Source organism: Salvelinus sp. IW2-2015, linkage group LG4q.2 (genome assembly GCF_002910315.2).
Source record: "Salvelinus sp. IW2-2015 linkage group LG4q.2, ASM291031v2, whole genome shotgun sequence".
Lineage (NCBI taxonomy): Eukaryota > Metazoa > Chordata > Actinopteri > Salmoniformes > Salmonidae > Salvelinus > Salvelinus sp. IW2-2015.
In genome coordinates this window covers 9,619,334-9,637,951 of record NC_036843.1, presented here as the reverse complement: position 1 = coordinate 9,637,951, position 18,618 = coordinate 9,619,334, and the positions used below count along the sequence as shown (strand labels likewise).

Here is an 18,618-nt window from a genome sequence, read left to right as displayed (position 1 = left end):
AGTGGAGTTTGGAGTGTGACTGTTTGAGGTTGTGGACAGGTGTCTTTTATACTGATAACAAGTTCAAACAGGTGCCATTAATACAGGTAACAAGTGGAGGACAGAGGAGCCTCTTAAAGGTCTGTGAGAGCCAGAAATCTTGCTTGTTTGTAGGTGACCAAATACTTATTTTCCACCATAATCTGCAAATAAATTCATAAAATATCCTACAATGTGATTTTCTGGATTTTTTTTCTCATTTTGTCTGTCATAGTTGAAGTGTACCTATGATGAAAATTACAGGCCTCTCTCATATTTTTAAGTGGGAGAACTTGCACAATTGGTGGCTGACTAAATACTTTTTTGCCCCACTGTATAGAGAGAGAGAGTCCTGTACTCACATGATAGTTTGTTTTGCCTCCCATCACTCCCCAGACCCTGCCTGTTCCCTTATAAGCTCACTATTTCCACCGGCTACCACACCAGCAAAACAAGAGCAGATTCATTATTATTGGGAAAATCTGCCATGGCAGCTTGTCAGGTTCCAGTCGTCACGGCAATGGGAAAAGGCCTAATGATTTACTCTTTGTTTAACTCTGTGAAAAAACAAACCCTGCATGGTCCCAATGTGGTGGCATGACTAAGAGGCTGAGGCATGTGGTGCTCTTCTCCTCTTCTCCTGCCTCCTGCCTGGGCCACTAGCTAACTCCTCTGGCTGGCTGGGTGACTCAGGAGCACAGCTCTCTGCTGTTGAATGGACACATAAACAAACGCCACTCACCATCCCGCTATCTTTCCTCCTTTCCGCACATGGTTGAGGGGGAAAAACACTCTCTGCCTCTAGTATATTTCCTAACATGAGCTTATAGGATGCATTGACCTTGGTCACAGTGTGGGAAATAAACTGTAGGAACAGGGATGCTAATCTAAGACATACCCATCTCTGCTCTGTTTCCAACTACCCTGGTCTTTCAGGAAAATAACCATCTCTGCTCCGTTTCCAACTACCCTGGTCTTTCAGGAAAATAACCATCTCTGCTACCGTTTCAAAACCTACCCTGGTCTTTCAGGAAAATAACCATCTCTGCTCCGTTTCCAAACTACCCTGGTCTTTCAGGAAAATAACCATCTCTGCTCCGTTTCAACTACCCTGGTCTTTCAGGAAAAATACAATCTCTGCTCCGTTTCCAACTACCCTGGTCTTTCAGGAAAATAACCATCTCTGCTCCGTTTCCAACTACCCTGGTCTTTCAGGAAAATAACCATCTCTGCTCCGTTTCCAACTACCCTGTTCTTTCAGGAAAATAACCATCTCTGCTCCGTTTCCAACTACCCTGGTCTTTCAGGAAAATAACCATATCTGCTCCGTTTCCAACTACCCTGGTCTTTCAGGAAAATAACCATCTCTGCTCCGTTTCCACTACCCTGTTCTTTCAGGAAAATAACCATCACTTTATCTCTCTCTCTCTGTTTTATAAAAAAAGATTTGACAAGATACCAAGAACAAATACAATAGAGTGTGTGTGTGTGGTGTGTACACAGTTCACGTGCATTTCACACACTATCTAGTGATGTCACTCTGCTCTGATGTATTATATTGTTTAAAAAGCCATCTATCATATGTCATCTATGGCATCTATCATATGTCATCTATCATATGTCATCTTTGGCATCTATCATATGTCATCTATAGCATCTATCATATCTTATCTGTCATATGTCATCTAGGGCATCTATCATGTGTTATCTATCATATGTCATTTAGGGCATCTATCATATGGCATCTATCATATGTCATCTATGGCATCTATAGCATCTATCATATCTTATCTGTCTATGTCATCTATGGCATCTATCATATGTCATCTATGGCTCTATCATATGTCATCTATGGCATCTATCATATGTCATCTATAGCATCTATCATATGTCATCTATGGCATCTATCATATGTCATTCATAGCATCTATCATATGTCATCTATGGCATCTTTCATATACAGTATCATGTATAGCATCTATCATATGTCATCTATGGCATCTATTATATGTTATCTATGGCATCTATCATATGTCATTCATAGCATCTATCATATTTAATCTATCATATGTCATCTATGGCATCTATCATATGTCATCTATGGCATCTATCATATGTCATCTATAGCATCTATCATATGTCATCTATGGCATCTATCATATGTCATTCATAGCATCTATCATATGTCATCTATGGCATCTTTCATATACAGTATCATGTATAGCATCTATCATATGTCATCTATGGCATCTATTATATGTTATCTATGGCATCTATCATATGTCATCTATAGCATCTATCATATGTCATCTATCATATGTCATTTATGCATCTATCATATATCATCTATGGCATCTATCACATGTCATCTATGGCATCTATCATATATCATCTATGGCATCTATCATATGTCATCTATGTCATCTATCATATGTCATCTATGGCATCTATCATATGTCATCTATAGCATCTATCATATGTCATCTATAGCATCTATCATATGTCATCTATGGCATCTATCATATGTCATTCATAGCATCTATCATTTGTCATCTATGGCATCTTTCATATACAGTATCATGTATAGCATCTATCATATGTCACTATGGCATCTATTATATGTTATCTATGGCATCTATCATATGTCATCTATAGCATCTATCATATGTCATCTATGGCATCTATTATATGTTATCTATGGCATCTATCATATGTCATCTATAGCATCTATCATTGTCATCTATCATATGTCATCTATGGCATCTATCATATGTCATCTATGGCATCTATCATATATCATCTATGGCATCTATCACATGTCATCTATGGCATCTATCATATGTCATCTATGGCATCTATCATATATCATCTATGGCATCTTATCATATGTCATCTATGGCATCTATCATATGTCATCTATGGCATCTATCATATATCATCTATGGCATCTATCACATGTCATCTATGGCATCTATCACATGTCATCTATGGCATCTATCATATATCATCTATGGCATTCATCAAATGTCATCTATGGCATCTATCATATATCATCTATGGCATCTATCACATGTCATCTATGGCATCTATCACATGTCATCTATGGCATCTATCATATATCATCTATGGCATCTATCATATGTCATCTATGGCATCTATCACGTGTCATCTATGGCATCTATTCATATGTCATCTATGGCATCTATCATATATCATCATATGGATCTATCACATGTCATCTATGGCATCTATCATATATCATCTATGGCATCTATCATATGTCATCTATGTCATCTATCATATGTCATCGCATCATGTCATCTATCATATGTCATCTATGGCATCTATCATATGTCATCTATAGCATCTATCATATGTCTCTATGGCATCTATCATATGTCATTCATAGCACTCTATCATATGTCATCTATGGCATCTATCATATGTCATCTATGTCATCTATCATATGTCATCTATGTCATCTATCATATGTCATCTATGGCATCTATCATATGTTATCTATAGCATCTATCATATGTCATCTAGGGCATCTATAAGTATGTGGACACCCCTTCAAATTAGTGGATTTGGCCATTTCAGCCACACCCATGGCTGACAGTTGTACAGCATAAAGTCGAGCACACCGCCATGCAATCTCCATAGACAAACATTGGCGGTAGAATGGCCCTACTGAAGAGCTCAGTGACTTTCAACGTGGCACCGTCATAGGATGTCACCTTTCCAACAAGTCAGTTTGTCAAATTTCTGCCCTGCTAGAGCTGACCCGGTCAACTCTTAAGAGCTGTTATTGTGAAGTGGAAACGTCTAGGAGCAACAACGTCTCAGCGGCGAAGTGGTAGGCCACACAAACTCACAAAATGGGACCGTCGAGTGCTGAAGCAAGTAGCGTCTGTCCTCGGTTGCAACACTCACTACCGAGTTCCAAACTGCCTCTGGAAGCAACATCAGCACAATTACTGATCGTCGGGAGCTTCATGAAATGGGTTTCCATGGCCAACCAGCCTAGGATCACCATGCACAATGCCAGCGTCTGCTGTAGGGGTGTAAAGCTCACCACCATTGGATTCTGGAGCAGTGGAAACGCGTTCTCTGGAATGATGAATCACGCTTCACCATCTGGGTTTGACGGATGCCAGGAGAACGCTACTTACCCAGATGCATAGTGCCAATTGTAAAGTTTGGTGGAGAAGAAATAATGGTCTGGGGCTGTTTTTCATGGTTCGGGCTAGGCCCCTTAGTTGCAGTGAAGAGACATCTTTACACTACAGCATACAATGACATTCTAGATGATTCTGTGATTCCAGCTTTGTGGCAACAGTTTGGGGAAGGCCCTTTCCTGTTTCATGATGACAACCCAACAATCAGATACTGTACTACCGTGGAGTGTTTTCTTTTCTCAGACATCAACGAGTGTCTGATGAATGGGATCTGTAAGAACGCTGAGTGTCTGAATACCAGAGGAAGCTACAGATGCACCTGTAAACCAGGCTACATGCTGGACCCTGCTAGGAGCCACTGTGTCTGTGAGTACTCCTACTGCCTGATGTTACCTCTGATGGTCTGTCTGTCTTATGGTGTTTCCTTGGTCTGTGAGGTCTGTCTCATGGAGGCTTGTATATGTTTTTCCGGACAGCGGACAAGGCTGTGTCGGACCAGAGGGGGATGTGTTACCGCTCAGCGTCAGTGGGGACCTGCTCTCTGCCTCTCGCTCAGCACATTACCAAACAGATCTGCTGCTGCAGCCGTGTGGGCAAGGCCTGGGGCACGGCCTGCGAGAGGTGCCCTCTGCCAGACACAGGTACCCACACACACACTCTCTCTATTTCTCTCTCTTACTTAATCTCTCTCTCGCTCTCTCAACACTACAACCTCGATGAACTGGTTAAATATTTCTAGTTTGATTACACTTGGTGAACATTCATTGGCTGGGTTGGATTTTAACAGCGGGACGAAATGTGGGATCTTAGGCTGCGTATTGTGATGTTAATGAAAGCATACAGTACATGCTACTCAACACAACAGTCATTCAGGCTTCACTCACTATATTATACTGGCCTCGATAGCACGCCAGTCATGTATTGCAGTTCAAAGATAACCCAATGTGTTTGATGTGGAATAAGATCAAAACAACAGAACCTTTATATGTTGAGACTGTATAATATTATAATAGTGGGAGTGAATGGTGTGTTATCACACAGGCCCTTGGAGAGGAACGCCAGTAATAGTCCAGCTATGTCTCCCAAAGAAAGAGAAACGAGTCCAGCCAAATCAAACATGGGCTGTGGTCGTCATCCTCTTTTTTCTTGCCGATTTTATCTTCAAAGTCAAAGAAAAGGCCATTATTTAGAGCAGTGACCGTTTTGGCAAGTGATTCATGGAGGTTGTCATAGATCAGATATCAGAGAGCCAGACCTCCATGGTGCTATGCCAGACTAGTGCTCTGCTCTATGTGTAGATGCAGTCCACATACAGCCTGATTACCCTGTCATCGCCAGACACTGACTTTTGTACAGATGAAGGATCTTCATTCGAAACAGTTTGTTACAGCAGGAAAATAATACTGCAGCTACAGGAGATGTGAATTATAATGTGGATTATAATGAATGGATATTTTTGTAGGGGTTTATACATTTTTCTAAAGGGAAAATCAGGTCTGAAATTTCAAAGTGGAAATTACAAACTTCAGAAGCCTTTTTAAACCTCAAATATGCTACATGTTTTACATTTCCTGTTAGAGCCATGTTGAACACAGAGCATCCAGACTCATTATTAGTCATAATAGGAGCACATTGACTTGCCTTCCTGTTAGACTTAGAGCTCTGATGTGGAATTAGCCACAAATCCCCATCTCCATCCGCATTAGACAGATCAGTTAGGAGACTTCATCGTATCCATGCTTCTTGCATTTACAGTTGCACCTAACCACAGTGCTGTCAGTATTGGTATCTATATTCCAGAGATTATTTGTCCATTATAAAATTGTCATAGAGGCCTGTGCTCCAGGTCAGGCAGGGTACAATACTATTTAACTGTAATGGATTCACCCCTGTTGAAATGTGTTGGGCTCCAACACAAAGAGATGCAATCGCCCTCCTTTTATTTCTTCAGTCAGTCCTCCACACACTGGCACTGGCTCGCTTACTCACTCTTCTCCTGCCCAGAGTTCAAAGGTCAGTTAGTACTACATGATCCTCTACTTCCCCCCCTGACACTGCCCCCCTGGCACTGCCCTGAGCCTGTGTCTGAAACTAGGGATGTGACAAATGAAATACAAATATATATCTTTAAACATATATTTTTTTCTTAGTTTAAATGCTAAGAAAAAATAAATAAATTGCATGTGAATTCACAATGCAAAATATGGTCCTGTGTATGACCGCTAGTGGTTGATGCAGTTCCCCTTCAAATTAGGATCTCACGGTGCGTCCCTTTCAGATGGTTAAGTATTGCACCTGTACTACAATTACTGTACGTTTGCATTTTATTGCCTTCTCATTTACCTTCTCAAATTATTGTCATACAGGACTTTGCTGCTGTCACTTGCCTTTCTCTGCCATTTTCCCAACTGTTAACGATTATGACGTAGTGGTGGAGAGTCAACTCCAAACGGAATGTTGTATCTCGCAATTTCTTGGCTTGCATGTGTCTCGCAACTTCAGTAAAGCAGGGCCCTATCATCATCATCATCATCATAGGCTAGGATATTCTACACGCAACAGACCGAAGACTGAACACACATTCGCATCATGAGCGAAGAGAAAGCGCAAGCGAGCCACCGTGAGGGAGAGAGGAGTGGGCAGGCAGAAAGAACCGCATGTGTCTTGGTAATATGTATCTCGCATATTTACTAAAGAGTTCACGTCTTCCTTTTTGGTTTTATTTCAATTACACAAATTTCCCCAGGTCTTTATAGCCTATCGTCTAGTTAGTGATAACTGCACTGGGGGAAAAACATCGCTTTTCAATTAGAGATTCTTTCTAAACGCTAACGATCCCAATTTAAACGTTCACACCCATCTGACACATCCAAACCCCCTCTGTGATAGCCTCTCTGACGGCTGTCACTGCCCTGGTAGCTCCCTCCCTGGCCATGGCTGAAACCCAATCCCCTTCACAGAGGAGAGACTACAGTATGGCATGCTTTACATAATGGTATTACATGGATGGCTTTTGGTATTGCTGCGAACACCAGACAGAAATACGACCAATAATTACTGTCTGGCAGCGTTTCATGTTAGCTCAGGAGCCCAAGGGGGGACTATGGCCTTATGATGTTTTCTATGGTTCTTTGTTTGCCCCTGTACGCCTGCAGACCATTTCAAGGAGATCTGTCCCGCTGGCCACGGCTACACATACTCGCGCTCCGACGTGCAGATCTCCCTGAGACAGCTGGAGGAAGAGGAGCTGAGGAGGACTGGCGTTTCCTGGGAGGCCCAAAACCCTAGCCACCCCCAACTGCCCCAGCAGCCAGCTCAGCCCCCACAGCAGCTGCCCCACGTCCCACAGACCCCACAGATCCCACAGTACCCCTACCACCGCCAACCACATCAACCACAGCATCCACAACACCCCCACCAACCACAACACCCACAGGAGATACCCCACCACCCCCAGACCCCACAGTACCCTCATCAATCCCACAAACCCCACCATCCACAGCACCCCCAAGAGCTCCCCCAGACGCCCCAGATCCCCCAGTACCCTCACACCCCCCAACAACCACAACACCCTCTCCATCCAGACCCAGACAACCAGCATCCAGCTGGGGAGACCCCCAGCCAGCCTCAAGGTGAGAACAATTATATTGTTATGCATATTTTATTGTGGTATTTGTGTCCAAATAAGGTAGCCAGTCGACCATTGATAATATTATTTCTACAACATACTGTATTAAAATGGGTCTAAAGTTACGAGGTTACACAATGGAAAACCTTTTAGTAGACGAGGATAAAGTAGCTATTTACACAGACGAAAACATCAACAGGATGTTTTTATCTCCACAAATAACAGGTTTATCCTCATCTACTAAATATCAAACAGTATTTGCTTCCCCTATCTGTCAGAATACACCTCCCATAAGCATTTGAGCAGAGTACTTAATCCACACAGGTCAAACATCTGCGGCCTCTGGATCTTCTGTGAAACATTCTTCTGATTTACAGTTATGGGATCATTTATCGGCATGGCCCGAGCAAAATTATTTATATAAGGAGACCATAAATATTTAGGGATTGTGTCTTCATTATCTGAGATATCTGTTTCAAATGTTTCTATGGGCTGTATAGTACATTATCAGAGTCTAGGTCTTCTCCCAGGCTTTAGGGATAAATGTGCTGTAAGATGAGTTTTATTGGAGACAAAGACCTTACGATGGCGTCTAAACAGTAAAACGCCCGATGAGAACATGGATTGATATCTCAATGACAATGCATGGTAATGCTAACCGAATGTCACTTTTCTCTACTGATAACACGGGCCGCTTTTCTCTCTCCTAACAGATGTGGAAATATTGAACCCGGTGAGTTCCTCTTCTCTCAGGAAAAAAAACACGCTTTTGAAATGTTTATTTTAGAAGAAATCACAGCGTCTTAGCTTTAAGACTCCTATGGTATTAAGTAATTGCAATCGATATGAAAAAGACATTGATGGTAAAAACTGTCAGAAGAGAGAAACACATTTTGTTATAACAAATTCGAACCTATTCTTGCTTATTCCACAGCGTCCTGTTGCGACTGACTCCCCATTGAAGTACCCAGGTAATGTATCTAAATCCCAATTCATCAAAGAACCTCGTCACAATGCTGTCTGTTCATATTCATAACTCATAATCACAGTTTCAGCCTGTAATTTACTGTGGTGTTTTTACACAGTGATCCTACACCTCATGGTGCATTGATAAAACCAATGAGAGTGCCAGAGAAAACAGAGATTCATCAAGTAGTCAGGCACATGGAGTCCTGATCCATTTTCTATAAATTGCTCACACAAAGCACACAGCAGAGGCAGCCTGCCCCGGGATTCCCCTGCCAATGAAAACATTGACAGTCTGTAGGTTGAGTCGATCTATGGGTCCAGCTGATTGATGTCTGTTATCTGTTTTTAGCAAGCAGAAAGGGCATATTTCATCTTTATATCACTGCCATGCTACCGTAGGAGGACCTTGTGAGTGATTGTCATGCCATTGCCAGTTGGAAAAGCAGATACTATGTCAGTCAGGGGAAAGTAGCAGCAGCCAAGGCTGTTGGATATCCAGTCTGCTCTCCCCATTGGCCCATTGACACGTTGACACCTCGTCTCTTTCTATCTTTCGTGCTCTCTCTTTCTCTCTCTGTTTCTCTCTCTGTCTCTCTCCCTCTCTCTTGTCCCCCAACTCTGTCTCCAGTAGATGTGGTAGAGAAAGTGACTCCTGACTCTCCCATCAACCTGGGGCCTGAATCTGAGGGCAAGGACACAGCCTCCATCAATGTGGCCACTCAGGTCACAGGTGAGAGGCATGGTCACAATACACTTCACGGTCTCCACTGCACTGGCCACTGTGCCTCGACATCCACTGATGCTAGATGAACACTACATTAGCAGACGCAGATTTAGTTTGATTTAATGGGGTGACAAGCTTTGGTAATTCAATGAATTGGAACAGTCTACTCATAATGCTCTCCAATAACTATTTAAATGTAGAATTGCAATTCAACTTTATGCTTTCTAGATACTAATGGGATTTCTCAGTTCATTTGTGACTTATGAATGTCCAACAGGCCTGTTTGATAGACATTTCTTAGGGCTGACTCGTAGTTTAGCAAGGGGAAGCAGAGGATGTGTTGTCCTCTTAGTGGACCTTCTCCCCCAAGCCAACTTGGCTTCAGGCTTCCGAGCAGCACAGAGGGCGAGAGGGCGAGAAACCAGAGAGAGTGTGCCTTTTGGAAGAGGAAACTGTCTGGACTGGACAGACGCCAGGCCTGCATGAAAAGAAGAGAGAGAATGTGTATTTGTGACTCGCGGTCATCCTATGGAGAGGGTCAGAGCTCTGAGTCAAACCCAGCAGCCCACCCTCAGCTCATGTTTACAAGAACCGCTTTGGACTGAAACAAACAACTGACAAGTCCAATGACAGGCTTAACAGTGCATGGCCCCTCCCTGTCATCCTGACCCTTAGTGAGCGCCCCCTGCCACATGTTTGAACACTACACCGCAGTAAAACGTGTCCCATCCATGCAGCCTGCCATAAAACAGCCTGCGCGTTTCCATGGAGAATAACACGTGGTAGACGAGTAAACTTTCTTTGGAGTAGATAGTGTTTAAGAAGAGTTGTGTGAAAAAGACAACTTAATAGGATAGGACGAGCACGGCATGTCTGTTGGTATTGTATTGTATTGCATTGTATTGTATTGTATTGTATTGTATTGTATTGTATTGTATTGTATTGTATTGAATGTTCACACAGGTAAGTCAGTGTCAGTATCCCCTCACAGATATTGACAAGTGCTCCATCACTCCAACCATATGTGGCCATGGGCTGTGCGTGCCAGTGCAGACAGGCTACACCTGCTACTGTGACCCCGGCTACAAGCTGAGTGCACTCCAGACCAACTGCATCGGTAAGACGGGAATAGCCGGGTGGGCAAAGGGGGCTTCTCCGGGAGTTCTGTCAGCTCTCCATATCATTGTCTCAACACGAGCCTCGCCGTTCACACCACATACGATATAAGCACAGAGGCCTTGAGAACTCAAGAGCCAAGTGAAAGCGATCCCTGTGTTTATGTTGACCCTTTATGCGACGCCTGACAACAAGGTCGGAGCAATCCAGAGAGCTGCCACGGAGCTGTGATCCGTTACCTCACTCTGCAGTCGCCGTCCAAACCCTGCTCTGGCCCATCACTGAGGAATGCTTGCACTCCACTCTGCACTGTGGAGGGGCTCCAGAGTGAAGGGTTGGAAAGGACAAGGTCTCCAGTGGTGAAATGGAACTGAAATGGAACACTCTGGCCTTTCTCCCACCTCTTTCTTTTTCTCTATATCTATCTATCTCTCTCTTTATTTGTTTCTTTCTGTCTCCCTCCTTCCCTCTCTCTGTCCAGATGTAAATGAGTGTGAGGGGGACCCTTGTGGAGGGAAGGGCCGATGTGTGAACACCTTTGGCTCCTACACCTGCCAATGCTACAGCGGCTACAGCCAGGTCATCACCCAGAACAGGAAGTTCTGCCAGGGTGAGATGGGGAAAAGCATGCTGGGTGCTGTAGTTTTAGGAAGGGATGTTCACCCAGTGATGTTCTCACTGCTCACATAAATACTGTACTAGCTGGTGCTCTCACACAAGAATACTAGCTAAAGCCCTCCCCAGAGCGACCAGGGGAACTGATAGACAAATTAAAATATTAATGATGCTCTAAGAAGACATATCTGAGCTTTTTAAACGTGCTATATAAGTGTAATATGTCATCATTTTCAAACAGTCTTTTATGTATTTCAAGGCAATTTAAGGCCAATTTCAGACTAGCAATGTTTCTCTAATGAGCCAGATTCATAGAACAATAGCCACTCTTTGTCACTTCCCTCTCTGACTTGTTCTGGGGATTCTGTGCAGATATAAATGAGTGTGACATGGCCAACAAGTGCCAGGATGGTGACTGTGTCAACACGGAGGGATCTTACACCTGTGAATGCAAGAGTGGCTACGCCAAGTCCAGGAAAGGGCAGTGTGAAGGTGAATCCAGCACAGAGACAGACAACCTTAATACTCTGTACTTTCAGAACATCACAATGCTGGCCATGGGTGTTTATTGGCTGCACTGGGTTCATATCTAATCCAGCCACAGAACAGACATTGTTGTATTTTCCTCAGCTCTGAGCCAGGGGAAAAACAAAGTGGAGACTTTAAATAGGAGGCAATACCAGAGGGAGGATATAGGCATGATTATTGGTGTGTGTGTGTGTGTGTGTGTGCGTGTGTGCGTGCGTGGGAGTGCCCGTGTAAATGCAGAGACTAGATCCAGGCTTATTTTAATGGTTATTTCCTCAACTCCCCTCTCTCCTCTCGCTCCCCTGTTCCATTGCCAGACGTAGATGAGTGCCAGGGCCCCAGCTCGTGCCCCAGTGGAAGGTGTGTCAACACCCCAGGCTCCTTCCAGTGCCAGGCCTGTGGCCCCGGGTTCAGGGCTGCCAGCGGGAGATGTCTGGGTAAGATGGGCCTCCAGGGGCCATGCCTGGAAATGAGCTGGGTTTCCCTCTTAAACTTCTTTATGATTTGATAATATTCCCCCAGCCTGCCTGGCACACTTTACGTAAGCAAAGCTTTCAGTTGGCAACACCAGAAATGACCAATAAGATGTCATCAGTGCAACGGTGAATGGTCTTAAGGACATGTTGACAGGCCTGATCCTCTATAGTTTGCAACCAAAAGTCTGACTTAGATTTTTCACTTATAGCTTTGCTCAAAGGGCTGGAGTCATTAAGGATAGTGGAAAATGTATTTCATGCTGTTATACTCTTTTCAAAGGGGTTAATATTGGATGTTTTATGTGCAGGGGACTACCACAGCACCCCAACCACAGCACTCGCAGGAGAGGCCTTGGTGGGGCTTGAGTGATGGCTCTCTCATAGCGTGGGCAGTGATTTAGTGACTCATAAGCTCAGTCCTTCTCTCCCTCACTCTTTAACCTTCCAGTTGCTCTATTATTTTTGTAATATCTGCCAATCCCTAGCCCCCAGGGCCAGACCCATATTGTTCAACCCCCTAGAGTCAATGTCCACGCCCCCGCTGAAATTTTATTAGCATAATTAAAAAATCTACATAAAAATCTGTCAGTTTAAGCTCGAGATGTCTGTTTTTTTTTTTACATTGGATGCGTCTTAATATGCCGATGTCGCACTTCCGCATCTGCGGTGAAAGGTGACAGGTGTTTGTCAGACCAAATCGATCTTCTCACAAAATCGTCTGTAGCGTCCGAACGATTTGGGCTACACACTAATATGACCCCTCTGTGGAAAGGTGAGACTCTCATGAACACGTACATGTTTTGCTCTAGGATGCCTACAGGCTGAACAAGACTCGTCTGAAGGTCCCCCGGTCCCAGTTGAAAACATTTATGGAAGGACTGTAAATATGGAAACTGTTTAATGCCAAGAATAAGTGGTTAAAAACGTGAAAAAAACAAACAAATGTTTCCTGATTTTTCTTATATCTCCCAGATATAGGACAGACACTTCAGAACAAACTTATTTTTTCTTTTTGGGGGGAGACTATCTGTTGTTCCGTGTAGTGAATCTGTTATTCAATGCATTTGTATGGGCTACTAGCAGTAAGGCCAAATAAAAATGTTAATCAAATATTTATTTAAAAAAATTAAAAACATACTTCAAGAGGTCTTAAAATTCTAAATGAAATAGCTAAATGATCCTTGGTATGACCTTCTTAAAACAATTCCATATAGCTTAGTAGAACCCCCCCTCTGGCTTAGACAGTGCTTAGACTGTAATGGGTTAAACAAATCACCGTTGTTATTGCTGATCTTTTCATATCATCTGCTGCTGTAAAAGATTGTTTGTAATACTTCAATTTGTGAGAGTCAAAATATTTTCCCTTGGCCTCAGCCTTAAACAAACAGCCTATTATTTTTGGATGGCTCCGGCCTCTGCAGTGGAGCCCAGCGGGGCTATGTCTTTATTACTGGGTCAAGGGGAGAGGACTGGAGTGATGACTGAGATGTATGAAGGGGTCAAGGGGCCAATATTACCCAACTGTTAAAAGGCCCTGTCAGACAAACAGGGCCGTGGTTAGTCACTCATATAACTGCCTCTGTTACACTATAAAACCACTACGAGGGTTTATAGGGCTTCAATACACAATGCATGACACACTATACAAGGTCTGTAGCATGTTGAACGAGCCAACGTCACAGTGTAGCAACCCCCCCCAACCTTGAGGTGTTCCTGTTACGTAAGATGCTCCTGGCTGGTATTGTGACATCTTCTCCTTCTCGCCTCCTCCAGAAAAATATTGTATATTTTAGCGTCTGAGGTGATTATTGTGTAAAGGTCAAGTCCTCCCTGACTGAGCTGGCCTGTGAAAGGTGAACTTATCCAGGCAGGTTTTTTGGCCCGTTCTATAACTTCTTCCCAATGATTCCTATGACGGAAGAAGGCTCGACCTTACCTTACGGGCTCTTTGATTACTCCAGTTTTATTACTTTCCCTTCAAAGAAAACACTACATGGGCTCCATTATTTTCTGCTAGTAGATCTTTAAACAAATACAATCCATGCACTCATAGCGTTCTATATTGTGATGTGGAGTATGACTAGCTGCTGAGTTGCACTTCCTCTGGAAATGAGGTGGAACAGAGGAGCTAAATAAAGTTTGTTCAAAACCCCCACTAACAGGCTAATATCCACATGGGTGAAGGAACTCAACTAAACCAGGGACCATGTATGCAAGCAGCGTGTGTGTTCTTTATGTTTGTTTCCAGTGTTTGCCTCAGTCAATTGCCTGTAGCACAGTAGTTGGAGCCCAATTGGCTGCGTTGTGGATAAGCCTAATTGGTTGTGCGATAGAGAGAACAGCTCCAGCCCCATGTCAGGCTTATCGTAGAGGACTGAGAGATGCCAGGAGATTGCAGAAACAAAGTTTTGGGCCATACTGACAGACGTCTGGCTAGAGCCATCGCGAGACGAGACACACAAAGCCCTGCCTGTAATGTTTTCAGTGCAGTAGCCCTCTGTTTCTACTGTGTCATTCACCTCACACTGAACCTGCCCACACAACTGTGTTGAGAGAGTTGTACTCTGCCCACTCACACACTCACAGACACACAGATGCTCTCTATCACACGCACAGAGGAAGGAGCTGCCTGGCAAATTCTTAGAGAGCCATGAAATATAGTCTTTGTTTTATGCCTTTTGGAGTCAACTAAAACAATGTTTCTGTATGATTTCTTCCACAAAAAATAACTTGCTTTGGACATTGTCATGTGTATTGACTTAGAGCATGAATTGGAAAAGATGAAGGCAGGACAATAGATAATAACAAACATTCACAGGGTACAGTCAGTATATTCCAACTAATCATGTCGTGGGTTCTGGGTGTTTTACTGTCTGAAATCTGTCACAGTGAAACTCATGTGTCTTTGTGCGTGGTGACCTCAATGTTGGCGACCTGTCTTGACCCTCAGATGTCAACGAGTGTTTGGACCAATCGGTGTGCGCCCATGGTAGGTGTGTCAACTCCGAGGGCTCCTACAGCTGCAGCTGTTACCAAGGATACCAGGCCTCTCTGGACAACAGCAGTTGCCAAGGTACTTGTTTGTGAAAACATAAGTCCCACATCATACATTCTCCAGTTTCGGTATTAAAATAAACATTTCTCTGAAGCGGAAATGGTGCTACTGAAGAAGTCTTTGAGGTCCAGGGGGTTTTAATAAATGTTGTTAACAGTGAGGAGGAGCGGTGGTTTAACAAGGTCCTCCAACATACTGTCTTTTCTCCAGATGTGGATGAGTGTCTGCTCCCTGGAGCCTGCCTCCATGGCAGGTGTGTCAATCTGGATGGCTCCCACAGGTGCAGCTGTAACCCTGGTTACCAAAGCGCTCCTGACGGCAGGGCCTGTGAAGGTCTGTAAAAGATTAGATGTGTGGAATATGACCCTTCACGGCATGCCACTGTTCTCCTCGAGCTCTGAGCTCTCTATGGCTCTTTTAATGCCTCATCGTTGTTTTTATTAGATGTTGACGAATGTGCTACACCTGTGTGCCCCGCGGGAATTTGCACCAATTCCGAAGGTTCCTACTCATGCAAGAACTGCCGACCTGGATTCCAGCGATCAGCGGATGGACAGAGATGTGAAGGTATGGAACCCGTACAACCTTAAGCATTTCAGGCAACACCCTGAAAGATCATCATCCACCATAGACAGATATAGCATGTCAGACAGTGTGTAGCATCCTACTGTTCATTCTTCATGTCAATCTGTCATTTTGTTCCAGATGTGGATGAGTGCTCCAAGGCAGACATGTGTCTGGGAGGGGTGTGTGCCAACACAGAGGGCTCCTTCACCTGCACCCGCTGTAAAGACGGATACAGGGTGTCCCAGGACAGGCAGAGGTGTGAGGGTGAGTCCAGCCAAAGCCTTCCCCAGCTGGAACATTAACCCACGCCTTCTGTAAAGGATGCCCTTTGCGTGCATCAACTGTATAACTGTCTCTGTTACTGTGATCTAGGTGTGTCTTAGAACTGTAACGCAATACTTGTATATACTTTGTTTGCCAATAGTAATTCATGTCTGTGCTGGTCTGGTGTCTCCTCCAGATATTGATGAGTGCCAGTCTGGGTCTGTGTGTGCTAACGGGATCTGTCTGAACTCTGAGGGCTCCTTCTCCTGCATCACCTGTCCCTCAGGCTACAGCGTCTCCCTAGACGGAGAGCTGTGTGAAGGTTGGTCCATTCTCCCTGAAACCACATCTAATGGTCCGTCAAAGGAGTGGTGTTTTACTTAATAGACCGTATTGGTGTTTTACAGATATTGATGAGTGTGAGCTGCCCACTACGTGCCCCAGGGGAACATGCACCAACACTGAGGGTTCCTTCACCTGCACCACCTGTGGGTCAGGCTATAGAGTGACTGAGGATGGGCTGGAGTGTGATGGTGAGTCTTGGACGCATTTCCTGCGTACATGTGAGTTGGTGTGTGCGTGCGTGCCTGAGTTTGTGCATTTGTGTGCGTTAGCAGGCCGTGTGTTACCGAGTGCTCAATGAGCATGTTAGGCTCTGACCTCTGCCCTCTGCCCTGCCTGTGACAGATGTGAGAGAGTGTGCCAGGTAACGCCTCCATTGGGCTCTGCGTGAGTCCAGCCAGGCCTCTCTCCCACATCGCCTTTTGTTAACAGCAGGCTCAGGTTGTCTGTAAATGATGTCAGGTGTGACGGCTTGGACCCAAAGCCCGTCTCCTTAGCTAAAGATCCCAAAATACTCCTCCCAGACATCACATCATAACTGGATCCTGCATCCCTCTCCCTCTGGCACCATCCATCTGATCCGCGTTCAAAAGAAAGAGACATGGGCTTCAAATAAAACACAGTGAAGTCAGCCTGTCCCACTGATAGATCAGCTGGGGAGATAGATGTGTTGACAGTGGAACTTTATGCCATATCAATTAGAAACTGATCAAAATGATTACATGTGGCATGTAGTCATGTTTTCCACCAGGCATTCTATCCTCTGCTACAGTTCAGGTATGTAGTTAACTGGCCTTCTCTCTCTGTTTCTCTGTGCTGTTGTTCAGATGTGGATGAGTGCTTGGTGGCTAACGTGTGCCCAGGCCAGCTGTGTAGGAACAGTCCTGGATCCTTCTCCTGCAGCAGCTGTGGGACTGGCTTTACCCTGTCTGAGGACGGCTCCCACTGCCAGGGTAAGACTGTCTAACCTCTGGAACACACTCACCTCCGCCCTCCTATTCTTCTCCCCAAGATGAACAGCACAGATCCAGTTCATACTCTAATGTCATTTAATGGAAGGGTGGATCGAGACTAGGAAGAAGATCTCCTTTTTGAAATGTTTTTGCCCTGGGAAAATCCTGAAAACAAGTCCAAGTCAGACTTTGATTGGATTTTAATGGATGTCTTCATGCCAGGGAAAGATTAACGGCTTAATTTGAAATGAAACCAACCACTCCCCAGCTCCTACGCAGCCAGCACAAACTGTGGAACTCCTCTGTTGACCCACAGGCAAACCAAAAGCCATTCCATTCACTTAACAATGGCCTTCACTATTTCCCCCATCAGAAATACAATCTGTACCAGAGCAAGGAATTTCCAATGATCACATAACAGAGAGCCATGAGTGTTTGTTGATACAGTAATTATACACCACCTGTAATAGCTTGCTGTTTTGGAATAGATGCCTGTCCTGCATACTTCTCTCCACCCTTTTTAATAAAGCACTGTCAGTGCAAGCTAATAAAGGAGGCTTTGCTTACTGTACGTGCAGACTGACTCCTTGCGTCCAGAGGCAGACTGAGAGACTGGCTCCTTGCATTCAGTCATTAGTCATGTTATCATACCAGAGGCAGACTGAGAGACTGACTCCTTGCGTTCAGCCATTAGTCATGTTATCAGGCCAGAGGCAGACTGAGAGACTAACTCCTTGCATTCAGTCATTAGTCATGTTATCAGGCCAGAGGCAGACTGAGAGACTGACTCCTTGCCCATTAGTCATGTTTCAGGCTGAGAGCAGACCTGAGAGACTGGTTCCTTAGGCTAGATCTGACCTCACTCATGTTATGATGCTCTCTCTCTTTTTCCTCTTCCCCTCTGTCTCCATCTTTCTCTCCTCTTTCTTTCTTTCTTTCTTTCTTTCTTTTTTTCTTTCTTTCTTTCTCTCTCTCTCCTTCTCTGTCCTTGTCTCTGTCTCTGTCTCTTTCTCTCTCTCTCTCTCTCTCTCTCTCTTCTCTCTCTCTCTCTCTCTCTCTCTCTCTTTCTTTGTCTCTCTCTCCTCTCTGTCTCCATCTCTCTCTCTCTCTCTTCTCTCTCTCTCTCTCTTCTTCCTCTCTCTCTCTCTCTCCTTCTCTCTCTCTCTTCTTCCTGTCTCTCTCCCT

The 18,618-nt window shown here is 44.3% G+C and overlaps 2 protein-coding genes across 2 annotated transcripts in view; one reads left to right on the top strand and one right to left on the bottom strand.

The window, feature by feature from the left end:
• The window catches only part of vash1 (vasohibin 1), a 541,933-nt gene that overhangs the window by 210,605 nt on the left and 312,710 nt on the right, over window positions 1–18,618 (bottom strand). The gene's annotated exons all lie outside the window — the stretch shown is intronic.
• LOC111962964 (latent-transforming growth factor beta-binding protein 2-like) overlaps window positions 1–18,618 on the top strand; it is a 153,371-nt gene that overhangs the window by 107,716 nt on the left and 27,037 nt on the right. The window contains 17 exon segments of the mRNA XM_070443285.1: window positions 4,440–4,562; window positions 4,673–4,837; window positions 7,352–7,828; window positions 8,538–8,557; window positions 8,759–8,795; window positions 9,425–9,523; window positions 10,509–10,634; window positions 11,115–11,243; window positions 11,621–11,740; window positions 12,094–12,213; window positions 15,203–15,325; window positions 15,518–15,640; window positions 15,752–15,874; window positions 16,013–16,138; window positions 16,335–16,460; window positions 16,546–16,671; window positions 17,308–17,433. Coding sequence (XP_070299386.1) covers window positions 4,440–4,562; window positions 4,673–4,837; window positions 7,352–7,828; window positions 8,538–8,557; window positions 8,759–8,795; window positions 9,425–9,523; window positions 10,509–10,634; window positions 11,115–11,243; window positions 11,621–11,740; window positions 12,094–12,213; window positions 15,203–15,325; window positions 15,518–15,640; window positions 15,752–15,874; window positions 16,013–16,138; window positions 16,335–16,460; window positions 16,546–16,671; window positions 17,308–17,433 — 2,289 coding nt within the window.